This window comes from Zingiber officinale, chromosome 9B, assembly GCF_018446385.1.
Source record: "Zingiber officinale cultivar Zhangliang chromosome 9B, Zo_v1.1, whole genome shotgun sequence".
NCBI classification, from domain to species: Eukaryota; Viridiplantae; Streptophyta; class Magnoliopsida; order Zingiberales; family Zingiberaceae; genus Zingiber; species Zingiber officinale.
The window spans coordinates 2,282,154-2,307,440 of record NC_056003.1 but is presented as its reverse complement, the minus strand read 5'-3'; the positions used below and the strand labels follow the sequence as shown (position 1 = coordinate 2,307,440).

The 25,287-nt window shown below is 39.7% G+C and overlaps 1 protein-coding gene across 10 annotated transcripts; it reads left to right on the top strand.

Annotated features, from left to right (window-relative positions):
• Nucleotides 1–7,657: 7,657 nt before the first annotated feature.
• On the top strand, nucleotides 7,658–12,693 carry LOC122023876 (GDSL esterase/lipase EXL3-like). 10 transcript variants are annotated; one of them, XM_042582286.1, is made up of 14 exons: nucleotides 7,658–8,265; nucleotides 8,337–8,368; nucleotides 8,581–8,722; nucleotides 9,244–9,453; nucleotides 9,614–9,728; nucleotides 9,808–9,868; nucleotides 9,950–10,009; nucleotides 11,087–11,151; nucleotides 11,229–11,284; nucleotides 11,440–11,493; nucleotides 11,573–11,703; nucleotides 11,783–12,016; nucleotides 12,086–12,341; nucleotides 12,412–12,693. In XM_042582286.1, the coding sequence occupies exons 6-14, from the start codon at nucleotides 9,821–9,823 to the stop codon at nucleotides 12,603–12,605; spliced, it is 1,098 nt and encodes a 365-aa protein (XP_042438220.1). In that variant the 5' UTR covers nucleotides 7,658–8,265; nucleotides 8,337–8,368; nucleotides 8,581–8,722; nucleotides 9,244–9,453; nucleotides 9,614–9,728; nucleotides 9,808–9,820; the 3' UTR covers nucleotides 12,606–12,693. The 10 variants fall into 10 exon arrangements, with proteins under 10 accessions (XP_042438220.1, XP_042438224.1, XP_042438221.1 ...); XM_042582290.1 differs by having other exon boundaries at nucleotides 8,337–8,372; XM_042582287.1 differs by having other exon boundaries at nucleotides 7,658–7,973; nucleotides 8,059–8,722.
• Nucleotides 12,694–25,287: the final 12,594 nt, after the last annotated feature.

Below are 25,287 nucleotides of genomic sequence, written 5' to 3'. Positions count from 1 at the left end.
ACAGAGTTTGTAATGTAAACCTACATCAGTCAAAAAGTAATGGTAGAATAAATAATAAATCAAGTAGAAAATCATTTAATTGAACTGATTCAATTAGTATTGATATTATTCAATCTATTTAATAATTAAAAGTTTATGATAATTGATATGGGAGGAAATCAGAGGGTGTCACATGTTAAGCCTTGAGGGCATCATATGTTGACTCGACCAACTGGAATACTACAGGCTGCGATCCCCACTCCTGTCGAGAGATCAGCCTTAAGGGCATCATCCTTGGAATTCTCTGGCAAAAACCCCACATCGAGATCCTTCAAGGGGAAATGTGTTGGTGCAATCGACCTAGGATTGATCGGGGTTCGATCATTGTTTTGATGTGTGTGTCAAAGAGTTTAAGTAAGATTTCATATTGGTGGAAGGAAGTTGAAGGAAGCGAACTTCAAGGCAACGTGAAGGATGACACGGAAAGGAGCCGCGGGCTCGGGTGCATCTGAGGGACGAAGGCCGAGGAAGAGGGCTTCAAGGGTGACTCCGGAGAGGATGAGTGTGAGTGTGTAACCGAGACCAGTTGACTGCTGGAAGTGATAGTCGACTAGGAGCGAACAGAAGCATTCTGTTCGCTTTGCCAGCAGCGACCAGTCGACTGGTACTTTTATTAGTCGACTGGTAAGTAGTCGTTGACACTGCTAAGTAGTCGTTGTCTACCTCCAACGGTAGCACCAATAGATTGATGGAAGTGTCAGTCGACTAGTGCCGAGATGAGTTGATATGATGATCAATTCTCTTCTCTTATTTATATGTAGCTTTGGGGCATGAATGAGGTTACTGATTATTATTGAATCACTCTTTTGTCATTGTCCAAAGCTTCCAAGTCATACTCTTCTTCCTACTCTTAATCTCCATCTTGTAAAAGAAGAAGAGTGCTTTGTGAGAGGTTGTACTCCACCGAGAAGGAGTAAGCTCTAGTCGGAGATTGCCGAAGATTGATCCACCCAAGGATCAAGGGTTCGTCCACCTCAAGGACACACTGTGGAGTATAAGCAAACAATCTCTGAACCATGTAAAAGAATAGTGTTAACGTTTGTATTCTTGTTTGCCTTCATTGCTTTAGTTTTTGTATTTTCGCTTGTGCACTAATCTTTTGTAGAGAAGCAATCGAGTTGGAGGTGACCTAGCTATCCAACCCCTCTTCTAACCGGTCACCGATATCCTACAAGTGGTATCAGAGCGAGGACACCATTCAACGGACTAATTGTCGAGAAGAGCACTTCATCAAAATGGCCGATTCAAGCATCCATCTACCCAAATTCGAAGGAGACTTCTTTTGGTGGAAGAAGAGAATAGAGGTATTCTTCGAAACCGATTTCAATATAATGCTAATTATAGAAAATGGTTTTGAGATGCCTATGGACCAAGACAATAAGTTAATTGAGAAAATAAGGTGGAACAAGAAGCAAAGAGAAGAACACGTAGCAAACTCAAGAGCATTGCATCATCTTCTAAGTGTTCTTCCCCAACAAGAAGTAACACGGATTGGAAACTATACAAGCACCAAAGACTTGTGGGAAAAGCTAGTGGAGCTTCATGAGGGGCCATCGAAAATAAAATTGGCAAAAAGAGTCCTTCCCCAATCTCAACTCAACAACATCAAGCTTGAGAAAGGAGAAAAGGTATCAATTTTACATTCTAGAATTAAGGAAATTATTAATGGGCTAACAAGTGTAGGTGAGTCACTTTCAAATCGAGACATGATGATGAAAGTTCTCAATGCCTTCCCAAGAATCACAAATTGGATGTCAATAATAAACTCGTTCTACATCTCAAAGGATCTAGAGAAGTGCACTCTAGATGTGTTCTTCTCAACAATGGAGCTTTACGAGACTCGAGTTGAAGGGTTAGATGGAGAAACTTATAGATCAAAAGGAGTAGCCCTTGTGGCAAACAAGGAAAAGGATAAGAAGAAGAAGTCTTCATCCCCACCATCCTTTGACTCCGAAGAATCAAGCACCTCAATGGTTAGTGAGTAAGAGGCATATATGGTAATGAAAATGACAAGGGCATTTAAAAAGTTTTCAACTAACAAATCTCATGCAAGGAAGAGATCAAGAAGTAAAAGTAGAATAAGGAGGGTCATTTGCTATAATTGCCAAGGAGAAAGATACATAAGGGATGAATGCCCCCTATTGAAGAAGAAAGAAGAAAAGAAGAAGGAAGAGAAGAAGAAGACAAAAGAAAGGGGGAAGAAAGTAAAAAATCTAAAGGCTTGACATGGGATGATCCATCATCATCGGAGGAAGAATAACACCATGTCTCCCATTTTGCCTTGATGGGAATAGAAGATATAGTCTCCACTTCATCCGAAAAAGAGGAGGAAAAGAGCTCAAGTGAAGAAGAAAGGAGCTCAAGTGAAGGGGGAGAACAAACTTCGGAATCAGACGTCTCGATAAGTGAAATATACAATCTTCCCCCTCATGTTTAGATTAAAATTATTAAAAGTATAAATGAGAATTTGTTCAAGGCAAAAAGGAAAAATAAGTCCTTGAAAAATGATATTTGCATGCTTAAGGAAAAAATTAGAATCCATGCCTATTAGGGATAATGATATGCATGCTTCTTCTACTAATTCGAATAATTCATGTTTAGAAGAAGAAAATAGAAAATTGAGGGAAAAAGTAGAATACCTTACCAATGCTATTATAAAATTTTAAATTGGATCCAAAACCTTAAATATGATCATTGGGAGTCAAAGGGCAAGTTTTAAGAAAAATGAGTTAGGATACAATGAACTCAACAATGAAAAGACCTATCATTGTCTACTTGCTAGGGGCAATAAAAAACTAAGACTATAGATAGGAAATAAATCTCCAAGAAATATTTGGTTAACCCAATTAGAACGTATTTCTATTAGGTGCAAAGTCAATCCTTAAAGGTTAGAGGATTTTGGGTTAGTCAACCATTGAAATCATAATTCAAATCTTTGAAAAATGGTTGACTTGAGATCTTAAGAGGGAGCACTTAGTTTTAATAGAAATTCATGATAAAGAGGGCTAAGTAGAGATTACCTTTATTTCATCTCACAATGACTTTGCATTATTTTCTAAACATAGATGTGAGATGATAGGATGATACAAATAATTCACTTATGCTTATGATATTTTGATGAGTTATGAAATATATCAATTTTAGTGATCATAGGCCAATTATGGGGAAAATAAATATTTAATTAATGGACATCTTGCCCATAAATCATAATTGGACATTTTAAATATTTTAAAAATAATTCTATGTTTTACTTACTGTGGTATAGTTATTTTGAAACATATGAATTCAAAACAAGTTTTCAAATTGATACAAACTTGAGTGACTTTCAAGGTGTTTGAGTTTTTATCAAAACTTCAAAAAATATGATGAATTTTCCTAGAAACATATTTTTCCTTGTTAAAGAACATTATAAAAAATATGTGTTCAAAATTTCATGATTTTTCAAATTTTCTAAAATTTTCTATGCATTTCTGAAGTTGACTTTAGAAGGCTGGAATTTGGATTGGTAATGTGTCAGTCAATTGAAATAGATGGCAGTCGACTGGTAGCTGTTTTCCAGCACTGTCAAGAGTTGGTTTTGGTTAACTTAGTTAAACTTTGATGTCATGGTATGCATGATTGTTTAGTGCAATCTTTTGATGGTGTCAAAGGGAGAGAAATGGAAAAGTTTAAGTTTGAAACTTAATTCTCCATATTTGGTAAAACTTGAAAATTAAGTGATATAGCATATGTTAAGGGGGAGCTTGGATTTATACTTCATGTTTACATTTATGCTGGTAATTTTCAAGTTGTTTTTATGTCTAACTTAAAAATATTGTCACACATCAAAAAGGAGAGATTGATGGTGCAATCAACCTAGGGTTGATTGGGGTTCGATCATTGTTTTGATGTGTCTGTCAAAGAGTTTAAGTTAGATTTTATATTGGTTTGATATGTGTTTGAGCCATGCAGGACTTGGTGAAACACACATGAGGAGTTTGGTGCGGCTAAGCTTGGGAAGCTCATCCTATGGCTCGGGTCCATGAGATCGGTGAAGGATGGTGCATCTGAGGGACTGCGGACGAGGAGCAACAGAATGAAGCCGAAGGAAGAGGACTTCAAGGTAACGTGAAGGATGGCACGGAAAGGAGTCGCGGGCTCGGGTGCATCTGAGGGACGAAGGTCGAGGAAGAGGGCTTCCAGGGTGACTCCGAAGAGGATGAGAGTGAGTGTGTAATCGGGACCAGTCAACTACAGGAAGTGATAGTCGATTGGGAGCGAACAGAAGCATTCTATTCGCTCAGCCAGCATCGACTAGTCGACTGGTAAGTAGTTGTTGGTAAACTGTTGGCACTGCAAAGTAGTCGTTGGCTACATCAAATGGTAGCACAAGTCGACTGATGGAAGTACCAGTCGACTGGTGCCGAGATGAGTTGATATGATGATCAACTCTCTTCTCTTATTTATAGGTAGCTTGGGGGCATGAAGGAGGTTACTGATTATTGTTGAATCACTCCTTTGTCATTGTCCAAAACTTCCAAGCCATACTCTTCTTCCTCCTCTTAATCTCCATCTTGCAAAAGAAGAAGAGTGCTTTGTGAGAGGTTGTACTCCATCGAGAAGGAGTAAGCTCTAACCGGAGTTTGTCGGAGACTGATCCACCAAAGGATCAAAGGTTCGTCCACCTCAAGGACACATCATGGAATAGGAGCAAGTAATCTCCGAACCACGTAAAGGAATCATGTTAGCGTTTATATTCTTGTATACCTTCATTGCTTTAGTTTTTGTATTTTCGCTTGTGCATTAACGGTTTGTAGAGAAGCAATTGAGTTGGAGGTGACCTAGCTATCCAACCCCCCTTTTAGCTGGCTACCGATCTCCTACGAAATGTTCCTGCCCCTAGTGGAATGGAGGCCCTTCAGGGCCCTCCATTTTAAAAGAATATCATTCAGATGAATTACCACGATATTTTTGAGATATAAACCTCCTCGTAGTGTAAGGGTCGAACGCATATCATGTATGTCTCCACCGGCAGACATCCGTTTACGGGTCTGAACTTCCCCGACTTAGAACATAGTTGAGATCAATATCCAATGCTAGATGTCAACCTCCCCCTCAGTCGGGGTAGGACATATAAGATGGTCACATCACATTAATGAGGCATAACCTTAAAAATATACTAGCGCACTTCCGACTCGAGGACTAAGACAGATTGGCCATTGTGTGCATTTAATAGGTGTAGTCATATTTAATGCACAAATGCTATTTGAAAACATGTTTGGGGATTCACCATGTGGTTGTTATAGTTGGGACAAGAATGCAGACTTTCACCTCCTTCGATTAGATTTGAAGGGAGAGACTAGTGATATAGTGTTAGATTTTGAGGAATGTCCTAAAGCAATCGATTTATGATTTTACTATTTATTTGATAAATATAGATTCACTATTTGAGTGCATATTATATGTTTGGATAGTTTTAAATTTATTTACTAAATGTTCACAATACAATTCATAGCATGAGATAATTTATGATTGGATCACAACTTGTGATTATCTCTACATGTACAATTATGAATATATTGAAATTTTCCTAGTCATCGAATTGGTACATTCGGACATCATCAATTCTGTAAGATTAGCACAGGTTATACTTATTGGTTCGGCCAAACAACTGTTTCTTATTAGCTAAAGACATTAGGATGTCGAGAGTTAAACGTTGATATTAGTTATGATAACTAATTCATTGGAGTGACTTATTGTAAGACTTCATATGATTCTCTATATATATGGATATGTTTGTGAAGTTCTTACTATAGTTCGAGTGCAAGTTTCCTTCAAATTAAGGTTACAAGTAATCTTGGTTATGAAAACTTATACTTTGGCATCTTAAACAAACATCTCTTGGAGGTGTGGATCCGAGATGATTAAGTATAAGTTGAAGTATCCGAAAGTATTTGGATAGCCCACAGAGGCTTTATCGCTCCTTGCGAGAAGACGTATGCCCTATGACCATTCGTTAGAATTATTACTCAAAATCTTTGACCAAAATATCACATGTTAAGAGTATGAGAATCTTGTACACATGTATGAGTAATTTGAATTCTCATAACGATGAAATATTACTTGGGCTAGGTGTGACATAGTCAGCCTAATGGGAGCAGATACATAGACCATGTCCCGAACCAAGTAGATATAAGACGAGTGAAAAGAACAAAACATGACTCACTGTAGTTGCTAAAGAGTTCATAATTAGTTTTGAGATTAACTGTGATTTTTCGATTAATTGGAGATCATGATATACTATTAGGTGTCACTCATGACTATTTCATAATTAAGTAGTTAATTATAGATGGTTAAGATAAATCGGAAATCTATTGAGTCACACGCACTACGAGTCTCTAAAAGACGTAAAATAAGTTAGAGAATAAATTTCTCAGATGAAGAGATAAATATTTGATTAGACCATACATAAGACAAATATGAAAATATTTGTCGAAATCGAAGCATAGATGAGCCACATCTCTTATGAAATAATTGGACTCTATTTGGTTTAGTCATGAACTAATTTAGTTTAGCCATGAACCAATTTAATTTAGTTGTGAATCAAATCAAAAGGTTAATGGGTTAATTTTTGATTAAGGCATAATTGATTGGATTTGAACTTTCTAATCCAACTCATTAATGAACACTATATATTGATATGGTTAAAAGAGAATTAACACACAATTCATTATTAGCTTGATTAAGTTTTGGAAACCTAAACCCAATACTTTTCTCTCCCTCTCCCTCTCTCTTGCCGTCAACCACAACAAGAGGGTCTCCTTTTGTTGTCGTGAGCCACCCAAAAGGAAGAAAGATCTTCCTTTTGCTTCTTCTTTCTCTTCTTGATCTTTCTCCTTTGCTCGTGGTTAGTATATTCTGAAGGCGAAACTTGTTCTCTTTGAGTTGCCTTGAAGAGCTCGGCGTGGATACGAGTAGAGGTGAGGTTCATAATGTCGCAAAAGGTTAATGTCATTCTCGTTATAGGTCATCCGTAAAGTATATCTAGAATAATTATTATTCGATTTCATTTTATTTTATGATCTTATCTGTACGATTATATCTTGTATGTGAGTGGCGTGCGTGATGTAATAAATTAGTTTATTTATCGTTAAGTCTTTCGATGTGCATGTTTATGAAACATGTTTTTAGCACGTACCGTATCAGACATATCCCAACATATAAGGTGTAATTAGAGGATGTCACGTGTTAAGAAGAAGTGAATAATCCTACTGAAGTGGTGGTCAAATTTAATACACACTACAAGAAAATCCTCATTCAACAATACTCAAACGACAACTGTTTTATACCAAACTGTTGTTTTTTTACCTTTTAACAACGGTTTTAACAAAAACCGTTGTCTTTTAGCAATTTTTTTGACCTACAACAACGGTTTTTAAAAACCGTTGTCTATTTATGCTTTTTTGGAGCTACAACAACAATTTTTAAAGGCTACGACAACGATTTTTGAAAACCGTTGTCTATGTGCGCTTTTTTTGGGGGTTACGACAACGGTTTTTAAAAACCGTTGTCTATTAAGTGTTGTTGAATACCATATTTTTTCCTCACCATTTTTTTCCCTTCGTCATTTTTTACCGCCGAGTTTTTCTTTCCCTCTCCCCGAAATTTTTGCCGCCGATTCCACCCCTTTACCTTCTCGATCCCTAAGCATTTCCGTCCAACCTACGATCTCTTCATCTACTTCACGTTTTTCTTTCTTGATCTCTTCTCGATCCCACCTCGCTGCCACCAAAATCCACCCAACTTCCCCGACGAGCTCTTCTTCATCCTGTAAGAGGAAGGCAGAATGAATCTGCACTTCTTTTGTTTTCTCCTCTTCTTCATCCTGGAAGAGGATGTGAAGGGCTTAGGGTGTCTCAGATCTCAGCGGTGACTCGTCTCCTTGCTTGTGCTTGGTCCCTCTTCGCCAAAACCTCTTCCCTCCTCGTTGGTCTTCTTCCTCGTCCGAAGGGTGTCGTGATCGGTGTGTGATGACGACAGGTGAGGCGACGGCATCTCCGAAGGTGGGCATCGCGTTCTCCAACCGCCTCCGGCACGTGGAATCCTTGTCCCTGCACCCCTCGGGCGCTGGTCGGATCTCACACCTTAACGCCGTCATCCTCGGTGAGTCCCTAGAATGAGGAGAACGACCTCATCTTCCCCTCACAAGAATTTTCTAGCCAGGCCCTCGTCTCCTCTCCCGAACAGGTGCGTGCTGCTTGTACTTGAACTCTTCGGTTCGAGCTTTCTTGGGCTAATTCCATTTTATGGGCTTGAAGGTTCCTCCTTTGTTGGGCATTCCATTGTTTTTGTAAGTAAGTTTTGTCTTTGTTTAGGTTTATGTAAGTTTTATTCTTTTGTGGAAACTTGTAGATTGTGATATTTGCTATTGTACAGAACTAGTTGTGTGCTTTTTTTCCCGATTCGGAAGAATGCGAAAACTTTAAAATGGAACGTTGTTTAGTTTCTTGGATAAACTTGTTTTGCCTTTTTTTTCTCAACATTAATATCATGTATCTTCAGTATCGAAACATGTACAGAAATTGATAGAGGATCCAGCTGGTTCTGGTCAGAGACCGCTTCCTAGTTCTACTGGAAGGAGAAGTGAAATCTGGAGGTTTAGACCGAAAACATTGTTGTGAGGAAGGGAACTGTCAAATTCGAGGTGAGTTGTCTTACACTTAATCTTGTTTGGTGGACAATGATGAATATTTTTTATTCTTTGTTTTCTTCTTTTGGAGTTTAGTTGCTGCCGTAAATGTGATATTTGTTAGAGAATGTCAGCATCCTTGTGAAGAGTTTGAGTGTTTTGCTTACTGAAGGAGTAAAACTGTTACAAATGGATAAGAGAACCTGCCAATGTTTTTAAAATCTCATTGTTCAAATAGTTTGAGACTTTCATAGGCTATATTTTGTTGCTGATTGATGTCTTAATTTTTAATAACTTTTATTCTTGTAGTTGTTGCCTTCTGATTGGGTTACTTATATTCAATTAGAGGCAAACTTTTCTTCATGCTTTCTTTTGTTTTGAATACTCAGATATTGCAGTTTTTGTTCTTGTTTTGTTCATCATCTAGGTATTCTAGTTTGATTTTTGATTGCATACATTTTCAGATCATTTGGAGGTTAAATGACAGACTTGTTAAGCTGCATATTTCCTTACATGTTTTTATGTACTTACCGCAGTTGCACGAACTAAAAATTACAGTGGCGCTAAACTGGAAGGTGTTGTTAGAAGTGTTGTCTCATATGCCTTGAATCGACAGATAAGCTTCGATGATTTGACCAAGCCCTTGGATGAGGAGAGCATAAAAGTCACTATGGATGATTTTTTGAATGCTCTTCATGAGGTTGGACAGCTTTTGGTGCATCAATGGATGATCTTGAACGACGCAGGTATGTTCAAGTTTGACATTGTCTCGGTTGAAGCTGATTCCACATCCTTGAAAGCAATTCTACTTGGGGATGTTCAGGAGGGCCTACAGATTTTTGTGCTCTGAATTTTCTTAATGTTACATAATGTGGCATTATCTTTATTGTGCAAATGGCTTTCAAGCTTAATGGGATTATCGATTGTGGTGAGAGGCACAAACACATCCATGAGAGAGCCCTGCTTCTTGTGGAGCAAATCAAAGACAATCAGAGCCCACTTGTTACATACCTTCTGGAAGGTAAATTTACAACCATCTTTCTAATTGATTAATCTGACTTTTCTGTCTATTCAATCTGCTATTTATTCTTTTATGTCAGTGGCAAAACTTCAATGGCAGCTACAATTGGTATAGAGAGTGATTTCCCATATGTCAAGATGGTAAGTTGTGATATTATTGATGAAAGAAAAATAATTACGTCAGTACAATCATGTTAAATGATTAAATCCTCTCATTATTAGATATCTGCAGAAAGCATGATTGGTCTCGGTGAAGCAACTAAATGTACACAAATTGTCAAGGTGAGTTGAATGCTAGAACAATTTTAGTAAAAGTTCTCAATTTATTAAATTGTAAATGAAAAAACATTTTAAGTATTTATCCTACTAATTTTGTCCATGCATTAGTAATATCCTACTAATTTTGTCCATGCGTTGTTTCTATCTGGGTTGCAAGATGAGTTACTTCCCCCTTTGCAAATGCAGACGCTGCACTCTAAAGCTATTATTGAAAATGAAATCCAAGAAACAACTTGGAATATTGCCCTGTAATAAATTCCATGAGATATCCAAGAATTACAGTTGAGATAATTGCCCAAGACTGAAAGGGATTGACCCACTTAACTTATTGCCATGAATGTTAAAGTTCCATAACTGAGATCCTTGTGGACATTTAGACAAACCATCAAGTAGATTTGTTAGTTCTCCACCAATATTATTCAAAGACAAATCAAGAGTTTCCAAGTTGCATAGATCACCCAAACTCAATGGTATTTGCCCCATCAAGTTATTCATTGATGCATCAAAATACCTTAAGTTGTGAAGATTACCCATGTTTTCTGGTATTTGACCAGAAATATTATTATCAGATAGTAATAACTCCTCCAAATAGATGAGATTGTACTCCCAAGTCTAACTCTCCTTAGTAGTTCTATCTGTTTCTTGCATAATTCTTAATCCAACTTTGCATTCATTATCAAATGCTGCAAGACATTGCTTCCTGATGCATAATTTAATAGTTAACTTAGATTTGCATGCAGATTTGAGAACAATTTTTTGAAAGAAATAAAGACAAGCTATTGTTTCATGTCATCTTTCTTTGTTTCCTGGTATATCTTCTGACTATGCTACAACAATTAGTTGCTGATTTGTATTCTGAATCAATCTGAGTCTCTAGGCTAATAACAACTGTCATTCTGGGGCCATCTCAACTCTATGTGGTAGTTGTGCTATTGAGACGAAAGAAAACAATTTAAAAGTAATGCTAATAAAGTTCGTTTGAAATTATATCATATTCATATATATTATTTGTGATATGTTCAACGCATCTACCAAAATTCTTTAAGAAATAGCTTACGTTTGCCTTATTGTAATTTGCAGGCATGCAGTAGTGATGAAGATGGTTTGCTTGGTTTTGACGTACATAGTGATGGCCATGGCCAAAGGTGCTGCCTAAACTCATGATTTTTGTTTTGACGCCATTAATTCCACCCAATTCAACGGATATGGTGTTTTATTACAGGCAACTAACTGTTCTAGCAAGAGATGAGCGAATGGAGATCACCTCAAGCATGAATGGTGCTCCTCTGTTCCCTCCAAAGAAGAAATCTTTTTCTTGTATCGAAATGAATGGTTTTCCGCTATTAATAGTAATTTTGTCAATCTTCATTTCTTGCTCTATGTATAGTTGCCTTGATGTATCCTTACTATCTTGATTATATTTAGTTTGTCAGGTTATTGCGTCTCAAGACTAGCTCGAGGTGACAACATCCCCTCAGACATCATGGGTATGCCAAAATCTAGCCTCCATGGTAAGTAACAACTCATCATTACCTATAATCACTCATCAATCGTATCTTGTTGCAGCTTCTAATCTAGGAATCAAGCAATACGTGCCGGCGTATCTCGGAACTGAGCTCAGCGCGTTCGATATCCTCACCGGCGTAAGCTTTGCCTCCGGTGGCTCGGGATACGACCCCCTCACCAGTGAACTAGTGGTAATTGATCACATCTCGATCTTGAATTGTATGTCCTTGTAAGACCTTGTACGCTACTAACTTCATCTACTTGATTCAGCAAGCCATATCGATGACTCAGCAACTGAATTTGTTCAAGGAGTACAAGCAAAAGCTGAAAGAGATTGCAGGAGAGAAAAGAGCAAATGCCATAATCTCCAAGAGCCTCTACTCTGTGATCACGGGGACTGATGACCTAGCCAACACATATTTTTCAACCCCTTTTCGAAGCGTAGAGTATGATCTTCCTTCCTACATCAAATTTGTGGTGCAATGTGCTTCGAGTTTCTTGCAGGTGATGACTGTGTTTATGCTTTTCGGGTTTAAGCTTGAATGATACTAAAGAACAACCAATCGACTCTAGGAACTTTACCATTTGGGGGCTCGAAAGGTGGCCGTCGCCGGAGTTTCTCCGATTGGATGTCTACCGTCACAAAGGAGCTTAGCCGGAGGAATCGAAAGAGAATGCGTCACTCGCTACAACGAAGCTGCCCTCATGCTCAACTCTGTTCTAGCAAAAGAGATCCAGAGGCTGAATTATACTCTGCCGGGATCGGAGTTTCTTTTCGTCGATATGTATGACACTTTGCTCGATATGATACAGCACCCAAATGCTTACGGTAAATTTGATCGATCTGTGCCTGCTACTGCATTCATTGATCAGCTCTTACAATTTTTCATTTGGTGCAGGGTTCGAAGAGGTCGCGAAGGGATGCTGTGGCACAGGGATCTTTGAGGTCACGCTGACTTGCAACAGATTCACAGCGGGAGTCTGTGAAGATGTTTCAAAGTACCTATTTTGGGATGTCTATCATCCAACAGAAAGAGGCTACGAGATCATGATACAAAAACTTCAAACAAAGTATAGTCCATTCTTTAACTGAAAGCCAGTGATTAGTCATGCATGGACACAATTATACAAATGTATCATCTTTACTAAAAAATATTATGATGGCAATCTTCTCTGTCTCTCCCTCCTCTCTCTCCATGATTTTGTTGGATGCTTTGAGATGATTTAAAATCCAGGTGAGATTTCATGAATATGTATGATTCTGTTTGAAATTGGGAAAGATACGCGTTGATTAGTTGGTCCCGATGTTGATTGCAAGAAGACTTTGGGAAGAAGAAACCTGGTGCTGGATCGATCCTGCATGTCAAAAAGAAGAATTGGGAGAAGAAAATGTCAGTTACCGGGTCAGGAAGATGTCCCAATGCGCTGACACTCCGATGTTCAAGTCAGACAGAAAAAAAAGGATGAAAAACAGTGGTGACGAGTAGTGAACTCTGATAGCGAAGCGTACTTATGTTTTTGGAAGAAGACCCCTTATACAATGCTATTTGTCCTATTGTCACAGGAATATTTTGCCTTACAAAAATAGGATCCATCAACTTGACTCACTATTGTCTTTCCCAACAAATGCACACGAAAATCTCAAGGCGACACCACAAGAAAGCCACAGCAAAGCAACACCAACAAATTACGGGAAAACTTCCCAACCTTTATTGCCTCAACAAAGAAATACAATGGAACAATTACAGAATCACTTATAAGCCGCTAAGGATCCACTCATACAAATCCTTCACGAGTTGCTCACAACTCTTCACAATCCGCCTTCACAAATTCCCCACGAATTTGCTCACAATGCACACTCCTTAGGCACACCCTTGCACCTTTGGCACTCTCTTGGCACTCCCTCTTGGATGCCCTTGCCAATGAACCCACCAAGCCTATTTATCATGCATAGGCGACGGTTACAAAGGAGGTTACGTGGTGGTTACACCAACCACTTGTGCCACATGGACATAACTTCCTCAACTTACAAAACTGTCATGTCCAAGTGTCTTTGGCTTCCATTGGCTCCATGCCAAGTGGCAGCCTGCACCCATGTGCTTGCTCCATCATAATGCTGCATTGGATCCACGCCAAGTGTCAGCATGTTCCGCTTGTGCTTCGCCCCATGTCTTCACCGCATTGGTCCACGCCAAGTGTCAATCCGCACCCCTTGTGCTTGACCACGTCCTGGCTTTGTTGGCACCCACGAACAGTCCATCTGTCCGCCCAGTGTTCGCACAACGACTCCAAGTCTTCGACACCACGAACAGTCCATCTGTCCACCTTTGGCACCACGGGCAGTCCATCTGTCCGCACCACGAACAGTCCACCTGTCCGCGTTTCTCCATGGCTCCGCTTCTTTGGCCCCGCGCCAAAGCACGTTTGCACGCCAAGTGCTCGGCCCACGGTTCCGTCTCTTTGGCACCACGAACAAGTCCCGTCTGTTCGCTTCCTTGGCGCCACGGGCAAGTCCCTCAGCCCGCACCTTCGTTACCATAGACAAGTCCGTCTGTCTACTCCGTCGGCAACATGAGCAAGTCCATCTGCTCGCACAACAGACAAGTCCCGTCTGTCCGCCTTTGCTGCTTCGGCATGCCCAACACACATGTCTTGCTCGCCACAATGCCAAGTCTGCCATATGCACGACTTGGGCTTGGGCAGCACCCCGCGTGCTACCGTATCCGCAACATCGACATGGCTTGTGCACAGCCACGCTCGGATCATTGCCAAGCCTTGCTCAACTAAGGCTTGGGCTTTGGACAACCCCATGCTGCTGCTCCACTTGTCGCTTGGCATGTCTAGCATACATGCCACGCCCGCTTCGCTACTAAGTCCACCTCCTGCAGACTTATGCTTTGACAGTACCCTGCGCACTGCCAATCCTCTGCTTGGCATGGCTTTCGCACATGCCACGCTCGCTAGTTTGCCAAGTCCGCCTCCTGCAGACTTGGGCTTGGATAGTGCCCCGCGCACTGCCAATCTGCTGCTTGGCATGACCTGCGCCCATGCCATGCTTGCTGTTTTGCCAAGTCTTCCTCCTGTAAGACTTGGGCTTGGGCAGCCCCGCGCCACCGCTTCGCTTGGCATGCCTTGCGCGCATGCCACGCCTTGCCAAGTCTGCCTCCTGCCAAACTTGGGCTTGGACAGCCCCGCGCCGTCCAAATGCTCCGTTGCTTGGCATGTGCCCCGCACACATGTCTAATAGGTTGGATCAAGGAGCAACGAGTCAATCCTTCATGTCCAGCCTAGCCGCCAAACTTAAGGGGGTAACACCTATCCACATGAATATTATTGCATTACTAAAATAGGACCCACCAAATTGACACACTATTGTCTTTCCCAAATGAGACCTATCACTTTTGTACTTTACAAGGTAGAAGCTTCCGCTGTATGAATTGCACAGGGAATATTCTCTTGATGCTCTGACAACGATTATACAACTTACTAAAAAGGAATATTAGGTCATTGGTTAATGGACTATTAATATGCTTTGATGGTAGACTGACTGAGTCCCCTATAGCATCCCGTCGAACCTTGTTCACGAACATGATCGGGTCGACTAAGGAATGTTGATCATCTCGAGGACTTGACCTTTCTAAGAACTCAACCTTTCTAAGGACTCGACTTTCTTGAGGACTCAGCTTTCTCGAGGGCTCGACTTTTCTGAGGACTCGACCTTTCTAAGGATTCGACTTTCTTAGAAATCGACCTTTTTAGGACTCGACCTTTCTTGAGGACTCGACCTCTCTGAGGACTCGACTTTCTGAGAACTCGATCTCTCTGAGGACTCGATCTTTTTGAGGACTTGGTGGGCCTCCATTGAGCGTGGAGCCTTTGGGACCTGATCGGACAAGAGATCTGATTAGATAGACTATTTGGCTAAGTTGTATGACCACGTTAGTCCTGAGTGTTGACCCTTCCTTAGTTTTGACTGTCAGCTCAGCCAACTTTCTTGATTTCGACCTTGACCTTGGGAGCCCTACCTCATTCACCATATCAATGTAAACACAGAGTTTGTAATGTAAACCTACATCAGTCAAAAAGTAATGGTAGAATAAATAATAAATCAAGTAGAAAATAATTTAATTGAACTGATTCAATTAGTATTGATGTTATTCAATCTATTTAATAATTAAAAGTTTATGATAATTGATATGGGAGGAAATCAGAGGGTGTCACATGTTAAGAAAAAGTCAATAGTTCTGCTGGGGTGATAGCCAAAGTTAACATAAGGCAGTTCCCTGACTTCAGGTCGTTCCTAACTTCATATCACTCCTAGCTCCATGCTATTCTCAACTCTAGATCATCCCTGACTCCACACCACGCTCAGTTTTGTGTAATATTTGTATCCGTATTGTTGCTCGCGGAAGATACATACAATGTAGACATTTGCTCCGGAAGAGGTGGGCAACGTAGTCATTAATTTAAGGAAACGTAGGTAACGCAAGTGTGGATCTCGGAGTAGGTGAAGAATGTGAGAGCATAGTCGTAACTCTATAAAAGATCGCACGCTCCTACGGGTGTAGGTACATGGACACACATCTAGACTTCCATAAATCCTAAACCACACCATTCTTCTTCTTCATTCTCCCTGTCCCAAAACTTACTTGAGCATTAGAGTCATTGGGAACCCCGACCATCATTCTAACTATCTCTTTCTTGTTTTCTTTCGTTTAGACTTCGGCTAATCCCTTCACTGGCCCCTGTTGTTCCTTAGTTAATGATGATAAAGTCAATATCAACGCCAACTCATCGGCAGTTCATTCGTCAACGGTCTCAAGCAGGATCAAATTGACACCGTTTGTATGAAAACTAAGTTAAGACATGAATTGAGACGTTGAGATGGATGACACCAGAAGACCAAATGTCATCACCATGGTAACAGATGATTTCAACAGGCTAGTGGCTGCCATAGTTCAGGCGGTGTTGCAAGGCAATCCCAATAGTCAACACTGCTAGTACCTAACCCTTCACCATTCAAGATGCTGACTTGAACAATTAAAGTGCTACAAGCATCTCATCAAATGTTGACTCGACCAACTGGAATGCTCCAGGCTGCAATCCCCACTCGTATCGAGAGATCAACCTTGAGGGTATCATCCTTGAAATTCTCTGGCAAAAACCCCACATCGAGATCCTTCGAGGGGAAATGTGTTGTTGCAATCGACCTAGGATTGATCGGAGTTCGATCATTGTTTTGATATATGTGCAAAAGAGTTTAAGTTAGGTTTCATATTGGTTTGATATGTGTTTGAGTCATGCAGGACTTGGTGAAACACACATGAGGAACTTGGTGCGGCTAAGCTTGGGAAGCTCATCCTATGGCTCGGGTCCATGAGATCGGTGAACAATGGTGCATTAGAGGGACCGCGGACGAGGAGCAATGGAGTGAAACCGAAGGAAGCAGACTTGAAGGCAACGTGAAATTGACACGGAAAGGAGTCGTGGGCTCGGATGCATCTGAGGGACGAAGGCCGAGGAAGCTTCAAGAGTGACTCCGGAGAGGATGAGTGTGAGTGTGTAACTGGGACCAGTCGACAGCTAGAAGTGATAGTCGACTGGGAGCGAACAGAAGCATTTTGTTCGCTCAGCCAGCAATGACCAGTCGACTGGTACTTTTACAGTCGACTGGTAAGTAGTTGTTGGCAAACCGTTGGCACTGTGAAGTAGTCGTTGGCTACCTCCAACGATAGCACCAGTCGACTGATGGAAGTGTCAGTCGACTGGTGTCGAGAACAGTTGATATGATGATCAACTCTCTTATCTTATTTATAGGTAGCTTTGTGGCATGAAGGAGGTTATTGATTATTGTTGAATCACTCCTTTGTCATTGTCCAAAGCTTCCAAGTCATACTCTTCTTCCTACTCTTAATCTCCATCTTGTAAAAGAAGAAGAGTGCTTTGTGAGAGGTTGTATTCCACCGAGAAGGAGTAAGCTCTAGCCGGAGATTGCCGGATACTGATCCACCGAAGGATCAAGGGTTCGTCCACCTCAAGGACATGCTGTGAAGTAGAAGCAAACAATCTCCGAACAACGTAAAAGAATCGTGTTAGCATTTGTATTCTTGTTTGCCTTCATTGCTTTAGTTTTTGTATTTTCGCTTGCGCACCAACATTTTGTAGAGAAGCAATCTAGTTAGGGTTGACCTAGCTATCTAACTCCTCTTCTAGCCGGCCACCGATCTCCTACAAGTGGTATCAGAGCGAGGACACCTTTCAACAGACTAATTGCCGAGAAGAGCACTTCATCAAAATGGCCGGTTCAAGTATCCATCTACCCAAATTCGAAGGAGACTTCTCTTTGTGGAAGAAGAGAATGGAGGTATTATTTGAAATCGATTTCGATATAATGCTAATTATAGAAAATGATTTTGAGATGCCTAAGGACCAAGACAATAAGTTAATTAAAAAATAAGGTGGAACAAGAAACAAAGAGAAGAACACGTAGCAAACTCAAGAGCATTGCATCATCTTCTAAGTGTTCTTCCCCAACAAGAAGTAACAAGGATTGGAAACTATACAAGCGTCAAAGATTTGTGGGAAAAGCTAGTGGAGCTTCATGAGGGGCCATCGGAAGCAAAATTGGCAAAAAGAGACATTCTCTAATCTCAACTCAACAACATCAAGCTTGAGAAAGGAGAAAAAATATCAATTTTACATTCTAGAATTAAGAAAATTATTAATGGACTAACAAGTGTAGGTGAGTCACTTTCAAATCGAGACATGATGATGAAAGCCCTTAATGCCTTCCCAAGAACCACAAATTGGATGTCAATAATAGACTCGTTCTACATCTCAAAGGATCTAGAGAAGTGCACTCTAGATGAGTTATTCTCAACAATGGAGCTTTACGTGATTCGAGTTGAAGGGTTAGATGGAGAAGCTTATAGATCAAGAGGAGTAGCCCTTGTGGCAAACAAGGGAAAGGGTAAGAAGAAAAAGTCTTCATCCCTACCATCCTCCGACTCCGAAGAATCAAGCACCTCAATGGATAGCGATCAAGAGACGTATATGGTAATGAAAATGAGAAGGACATTTAAAAAGTTTTCAATTAACAAATCTCATGTTAGGAAGAGCTCAAGAAGCAAAAGTAGAATAAGGAGGGTCATTTGTTATAATTGCCAAAGAGAAGGGCACATAAGGGATGAATGCCCCCTCTTGAAGAAGAAAGAAGAAAAGAAGAAGGAAGAGAAGAAGAAGACAAAAGAATAGGGGAAGAAAGTTAAAAATCTAAAGACTTGACATGGGATGATCCATCATCATCGGAGGAAGAAGAACACCATGTCTCCCATTTTACCTTGATGGGAATAGAAGATATAGTCTCCACTTCATCTGAAAAAGAGGAGGAAAAGAGCTCAAGTGAAGAAGAAGGGAGCTTAAGTGAAGGGGGAGGATAAACTTCGGAATCAGACGTCTCGATAAGTGAGATATACAATCTTTCCCTTCATGTTTTGATTAAAATTATTAAAAGTATAAATGAGAATTTGTTCAAGGCAAAAAGGAAAAATAAGTCTTTGAAAAATGATATTTGCATGTTTAAGAAAAAAATTAGAATCCATGCCTATTAGGGATAATGATATGCATGCTTCTTCTACTAATTCGAATAATTCATGTTTAGAAAAAGAAAATAGGAAATTGAGGGAAAAAGTAGAATAACTTACCAATGCTCTTATAAAATTTAAAATTAGATTCAAAACCTTAAATATGATCATTGGGAGTCAAAGGGCAAGTTTTAAGAAAAATGAGTTAGGATACAATGAATTCAACAATGAAAAGACATATCATTGTCTACTTGCTAGGGGCAATCAAAAACTAAGACCATAGATAGAAAATGAATCTCCAAGGAATATTTGGTTAACTCAATTAAAAAGAATTTCTATTAGGTGCCAAAGTCAATTCTCAAAGGGTAGAGGATTTTTGGGTTAGTCAACCATTGAAATCATAATTCAAATCTTTGAAAAATGATTGATTTGAGATCTTAAGGGGGAGCACTTAGCCTTGATAGAAATTCATGATAAAGAGGGCTAAGTAGATGTTACCTTTATTTCATCTCACAATGACTTTGCATTATTTTCTAAACATAGATGTGAGATGATAGGATGATACAAATAATTCACTTATACTTATGACATTTTGATGAGTAATGAAATGCAACAATTTTTAGTGATCATAGGCCAATCATAGAGAAAATAAATGTTTAATTAATGGATATCTTGCCTATAGATCATAGTTTGGCATTTTAAATATTTTGAAAATAATTCTATGTTTTACTTACTGTGGTATAGTTATTTTGAAACATATGAATTCAAAGCAAGTTTTCAAATTGATATAAACTTGAGTAACTTTCAAGGTGTTTGAGTTTTTATCAAAACTTTAAAAATATGATGAATTTTCTTGGAAACATATTTTTCCTTGTTAAAGAACATTATAAAAAATATGTGTTCAAAATTTCATGATTTTTCAAATTTTCTATGCATTTCTGAAGTTGGCTTTAGAATGTTGGAATTTGGATTGGTAATGTGTCAGTCAACTGAAACAGATGACAGTCGACTGGTAACTGTTTTCCAGCACTGTCAAGAGATGGTTTTGGTTAACTTAGTTAAACTTTGATGTCATGGTATGCATGATTGTTTAGTGCAATCTTTTGATGGTGTCAAAGGGAGAGAAATGGAAAACTTTAAGTTAGAAACTTAATTCTCCATATTTGGTAAAACTTGAAAATTAAGTGGTATAGCATATGTTAAGGGGGAGCTTGGATTTATGCTTCATATTTATATTTATGCTGGTGAATTTCAAGTTGTTTTTATGTCTAACTTAAATATATTGTCACACATCAAAAAGAGGGAGATTTTTTATGCAATCAACCTAGGTCAAGGAAAAGGGCTTCAAGGGTGACTCCGGAAAGGATGAGAGTGAGTATGTAATAAGGACTAGTCAACTGTAGGAAGTGACAGTCGACTATGCAGTTGATTGGGAGCGAACAGAAATATTCTGTTCGTTCAGCCAGCAGCGACCAATCGACTGGTAAGTAGTTGTTGGCAAACCGTTGACACTGCAAAGTAGCCGTTGGCTACATCAAATGGTAGCACAAGTCGACTGATGGAAGTACCAGTCGACTGGTGCCGAAATGAGTTGATATGATGATCAACTCTCTTCTCTTATTTATAGGTAGCTTTGGGGCATGAAGGAGGTTACTGATTATTGTTGAATCACTCCTTTGTCATTATCCAAAGCTTCCAAGTCATACTCTTCTTCCTACTCTTAATCTCCATCTTGCAAAAGAAGAAGAGTGCTTTGTGAGAGGTTGTACTCCACCGAGGAAGAGTAAGCTCTAGCCGGAGATTGTCGGGGACTGATCCACCGAAGGATCAAGGATTCGTCCACTTCAAGGACACACCGTGGAATAGGAACAAGTAATCTCCGAACCACGTAAAAGAATTGTGTTAGTGTTTGTATTCTTGTTTACCTTCATTGCTTTAGTTTTTGTATTTTTGCTTGCGCACTAACGTTTTGTAGAGAAGCAATTGAGTTGGAGGTGACCTAACTATCCAACCCCCCTTCTAGCCGACCACCGATCTCCTATAAAATGTTCCCGCCCCTAGTGGGACGGAGGCCTTCAGGGCCCTCCATTTTAAAAGAATATCATTCAGATGAATTACCACGATATTTCTGAGATATAAACCTCCTCATAGTGCAAGGGTCGAACGCATTACGCATATCATGTATGTCTCCACCGACATACATCCGTTTACGGGTCTGAACTTCCCCGACTTAGAACATAGTTGAGATCAATATCCAATGCTAGATGTCAACCTCCCCCTCAGTCGGGGTAGGACACATAAGATGGTCACATCACATTAATGAGATACAACCTTAAAAATATACTCGTGTACTTCGGACTCGAGGACTAAGACAGATTGGCCATTGTGTGCATTTAATAGGTGTAGTCATATTTAATGCGCAAGTGCTATTTGAAAACACGTTTGGGGATTCACCATGTGGTTGTTATAGTCAGGACAAAAAGAACCACCATATTTGACTACACAACAATCCATCAAGTTAGACTTTCACCTCCTTTGATTAGACTTGAAAGGAGAGACAGGTGATATAGTGTTAGATTTTGAGAGATGTCCTAAGGCAATCACTTTATGATTTTACTATTTATTTGATAAATATAGATTCACTATTTGAGTGCATATTATATGTTTAAATAGTTTTAAATTTATTTATTAAATGTTCACAATACAATTCATAGCATGAGAATTTGTGATTGGATCACAACTTGTGATTATCTCTACATGTGCAATTATGAATATATTGAAATTTTTCTAGTCATCGAATTGGTACATTCGGACATCATCAATTCTATAAGATTAGCATAGGTTATATACTTCTTGGTTCGACCAAACAACTATTTCTCACTAGCTGAAGACATTAGAATGTCGAGAGTTAAACGTTGATATTAGTATGGTAACTAGTTTATTGGAGCGACTTGCTGTAAAACTTCATATGATTCTCTACATATATGAATATATTTGTGAAGTTTTTACTATAGTTCGAGTGCAAGTTTCCTTCAAATTAAGGTATACAAGTAATCTTGGTTATGAAGACTTATATTTTGACATCTTAAATAAACATCTCTTGGAGGTGTGGATCCAAGATAATTAAGTATAAGTTGAAGTATCCGAAAGTATTTAGATAGCCCACAGAGGCTTTATCGTTTATTGCGAGAAGACGTATACCCTATGACAATTCGTTAGAATTATTACTCAAATCTTTGACCAAAATATCATATGTTAAGAGTATGAGAATCTTGTACACATGTATGAGTAATTTGAATTCTCATGACGATGAAATATTACTTTGGCTAGGTGTGACGTAGTCAGCCTAATGAGAGCAGATACATAGACCATGTCCTGAACCAAGTAGATATAAGACGAGTGAAAAGAACGAAACACAACTCACTGTAGTTGCTGAAGGGTTCAGAATTAGTTTTAAGATTAACTGTGATTTTTCGGTTAATTGGAAATCATGATATACTATTAGGTGTCACACATGACTATTTCATAATTAAGTAGTTAATTATTGAGTTACACGCACTACGAGTCTCTAAAAGACGTAAAATAAGTTAGAGAATAAATTTCTCAAATGAAGAGATAAATATTTGGTTGAACCACACATAAGACAAATATGAAAATATTTATCGAAATTGAAGCACAGATAAGCCACATCTCTTATGAAAGAATTGTACCATATTTGGTTTAGTCATGAACTAATTTAGTTTAGCCATGAACCAATTTAATTTAGTTGTGAATCAAACCAAGGGGTTAATGAGTTAATTTTTGGTCAAGGCATAATTGATTGAATTTGGACTTTCTAATCCAACTCATTAAAGGACACTATATATTGATATGGTTAAAAGAGAATTAACACACAATTCATTATTAGGTTGATTATGTTTTGGAAAACTAAACCCAATACTTTTCTCTCCTCTCTCCCTTTCTCTTGCCATCAACCACAACAAGAGGGTCTCTTGTTGTCGTGAGCCACCCAAAGGAAGAAGATCTTCCTTTTGCTTCTTCTTTCTCTTCTTGATCTCTCTCCTTTGCTCGTGGTTAGTACATTCCGAAGGCGAAACTTGTTCTCTTTGAGTTGCCTTGAAGAGCTCGGCATGGATATGAATAGAGGCGAGGTTCATAATGTCGCAAAAGGTTAATGTCATTCTCGTTATAGGTCATCCGTAAAGTATATTTAGAATAATTGTTATTCGATTTTATTTTATTTTATGATCTTGTCTGCGCGATTGTATCTTGTATGCGAGTGGTGTGCATGATGTAATAAATTAGTTTATTTATTGTTAAGTCTTTCGCTGTGCATGTTTATGAAACGTGTTTTTAGCATGCACCGCATCAGCCATATCGCAACATATAGGGTGTAATTAGAGGATGTCACGTGTTAAGAAGAAGTGAATAATCCTACTGAAGTGGTGGTCAAATTTAATAGAAGGTATCTCCTCGACTCCAGGTAGTTCCCATCTTTGGATCGTCCCTAACTTCATGCCACTCTTTGCTCTATGTTGTTCTCAACTCTGCGCTGCTCTTGACTCCGTGCGATCTCAATATCCATACCATTGTTCGTGGAAATAAGGACAACACAGCCATTTTCTGTTGGATATTGGGGCCTAAATGGACCAATACGATTTTGAGGAGGAAAAATCGGAAGCCATCAATTGTTGAAAGTCGTAATTGACTTCAAAATTGAAATCTACGTTTCGCGTAGATAGATTTAGACTATTAATTTGCTCAAAACCGATTAAGGGTGAATGAGAAATTAATGTTCAAAGTCGGCCCAAAATAACGTTGGTTATTCATTAAGGAAATGCAAGGGAGAATAGTCCCACATCGGAAATTTCCGATGTGCATTCCTTACTTATTAATGATGTTGAGTTATTGGAGTTAACTCAGAAAAGTACCAGGTACTCTCTGCTCAGGGGCGAGCAGGTGCTCGCACCTGTGAGCCCGCCACCCGCCACGTGCGCACGTGCGCAATGGGCGCTTTGTAGGCGCACTTTGCACTTCGCATTGAGGAGCTTAAATTTATGCTCCAGGTGACATTGCAGTGCCTACATGGCACTCGGGTGACGTGTCAGGCTAGTACCTGACATGGCAGTGCCTATGTGGCATCCTCGTGGGCAAAGGGAGATGACTGGACAGTTGGTTGGGCGAACGGATGGCAGCCGTTGATCAAAGAAGTATGGTGGATCGCTTGTGATGCGATCTAGAGCGTTGGATCACAATGAGTCACGATCTGACGGCTTGGGATGAGACATGATCTGAAGCATCGGATCAATGGATCCAGATCCGATGGCTGATAGATCTGAGGGTCACAACTCTTAGATCTGATGGATGAGATTAAAGGGGCTATGTGAAGGGTTATAACTCTTCAGTCCGGACGGCCCAGATTAATCCACCCAAAGGTCACACCCCTCCCTAAAGCCTCTTCCTTCTGTATAAATAGAACCCTCCAGATTGGAATCAAATCACTCAACTTAATCTTCTCTTCCTCAAGTATTCACTCACTCATCTTGTGCATTCAAGAGTCCAAGAAGCCTACGAGAAGGTTCGCTGGTCTCGGAAGTCGGAGTGCTACGATTCCGAGACGATTGTCGTCGTTGTATCTTGGGAACGAATTGCAACAATCCGTTAAGCACCGTAGCGGAGCAATATCGTTTACGGAGATAGTGTCGAACACTAGCCTCGACGATCAGTTTGCATACTCTGGAATTTACCGGAAACAACAGTCGTAAACGATAGTCCGTACAAACTGATATGGCTACCAACGACGTTCCAACCGCCATTCCGACCGCTGTTCCGACGGTCGTTCCGACATCCATTCCGCACGGAGAAAAGCCGGAGAAATTCACCGGAGCCGACTTCAAAAGATGGCAGCAGAAGATGCTGTTCTACTTAACAACGCTAAACCTTGTACGGTTTTTGCGTGAAGACCCGCCAGTCGCTACGGACGGTAGCAAGGCTGCTTGCGATACGTGGACGCACGGAGATTTTCTGTGTCGCAACTACATTCTCAACGCCTTGGACAACACGTTGTATAACGTGTATTGTTCATTGGAGACAGCGAAATCTTTGTGGGAATCGCTTGAGAAGAAATACAAGACCGAAAATGCCGGACTGAAGAAATTCATCGTCGGCCGGTTTCTGGATTTCAAGATGGTG

What these genes read in the sequence shown, in the direction of transcription:
- LOC122023876 (XM_042582287.1), top strand. Translation starts at nt 9,821, where the DNA reads ATGGCAGCTACAATTGGTATAGAGAGTGATTTCCCATATGTCAAGATG. An exon ending in GTGCTTCGAGTTTCTTGCAG is followed by an intron (nt 12,017 to 12,085) that starts GTGATGACTGTG and finishes AATCGACTCTAG; the next exon opens with GAACTTTACCATTTGGGGGC. An exon ending in ACAGCACCCAAATGCTTACG is followed by an intron (nt 12,342 to 12,411) that starts GTAAATTTGATC and finishes CATTTGGTGCAG; the next exon opens with GGTTCGAAGAGGTCGCGAAG.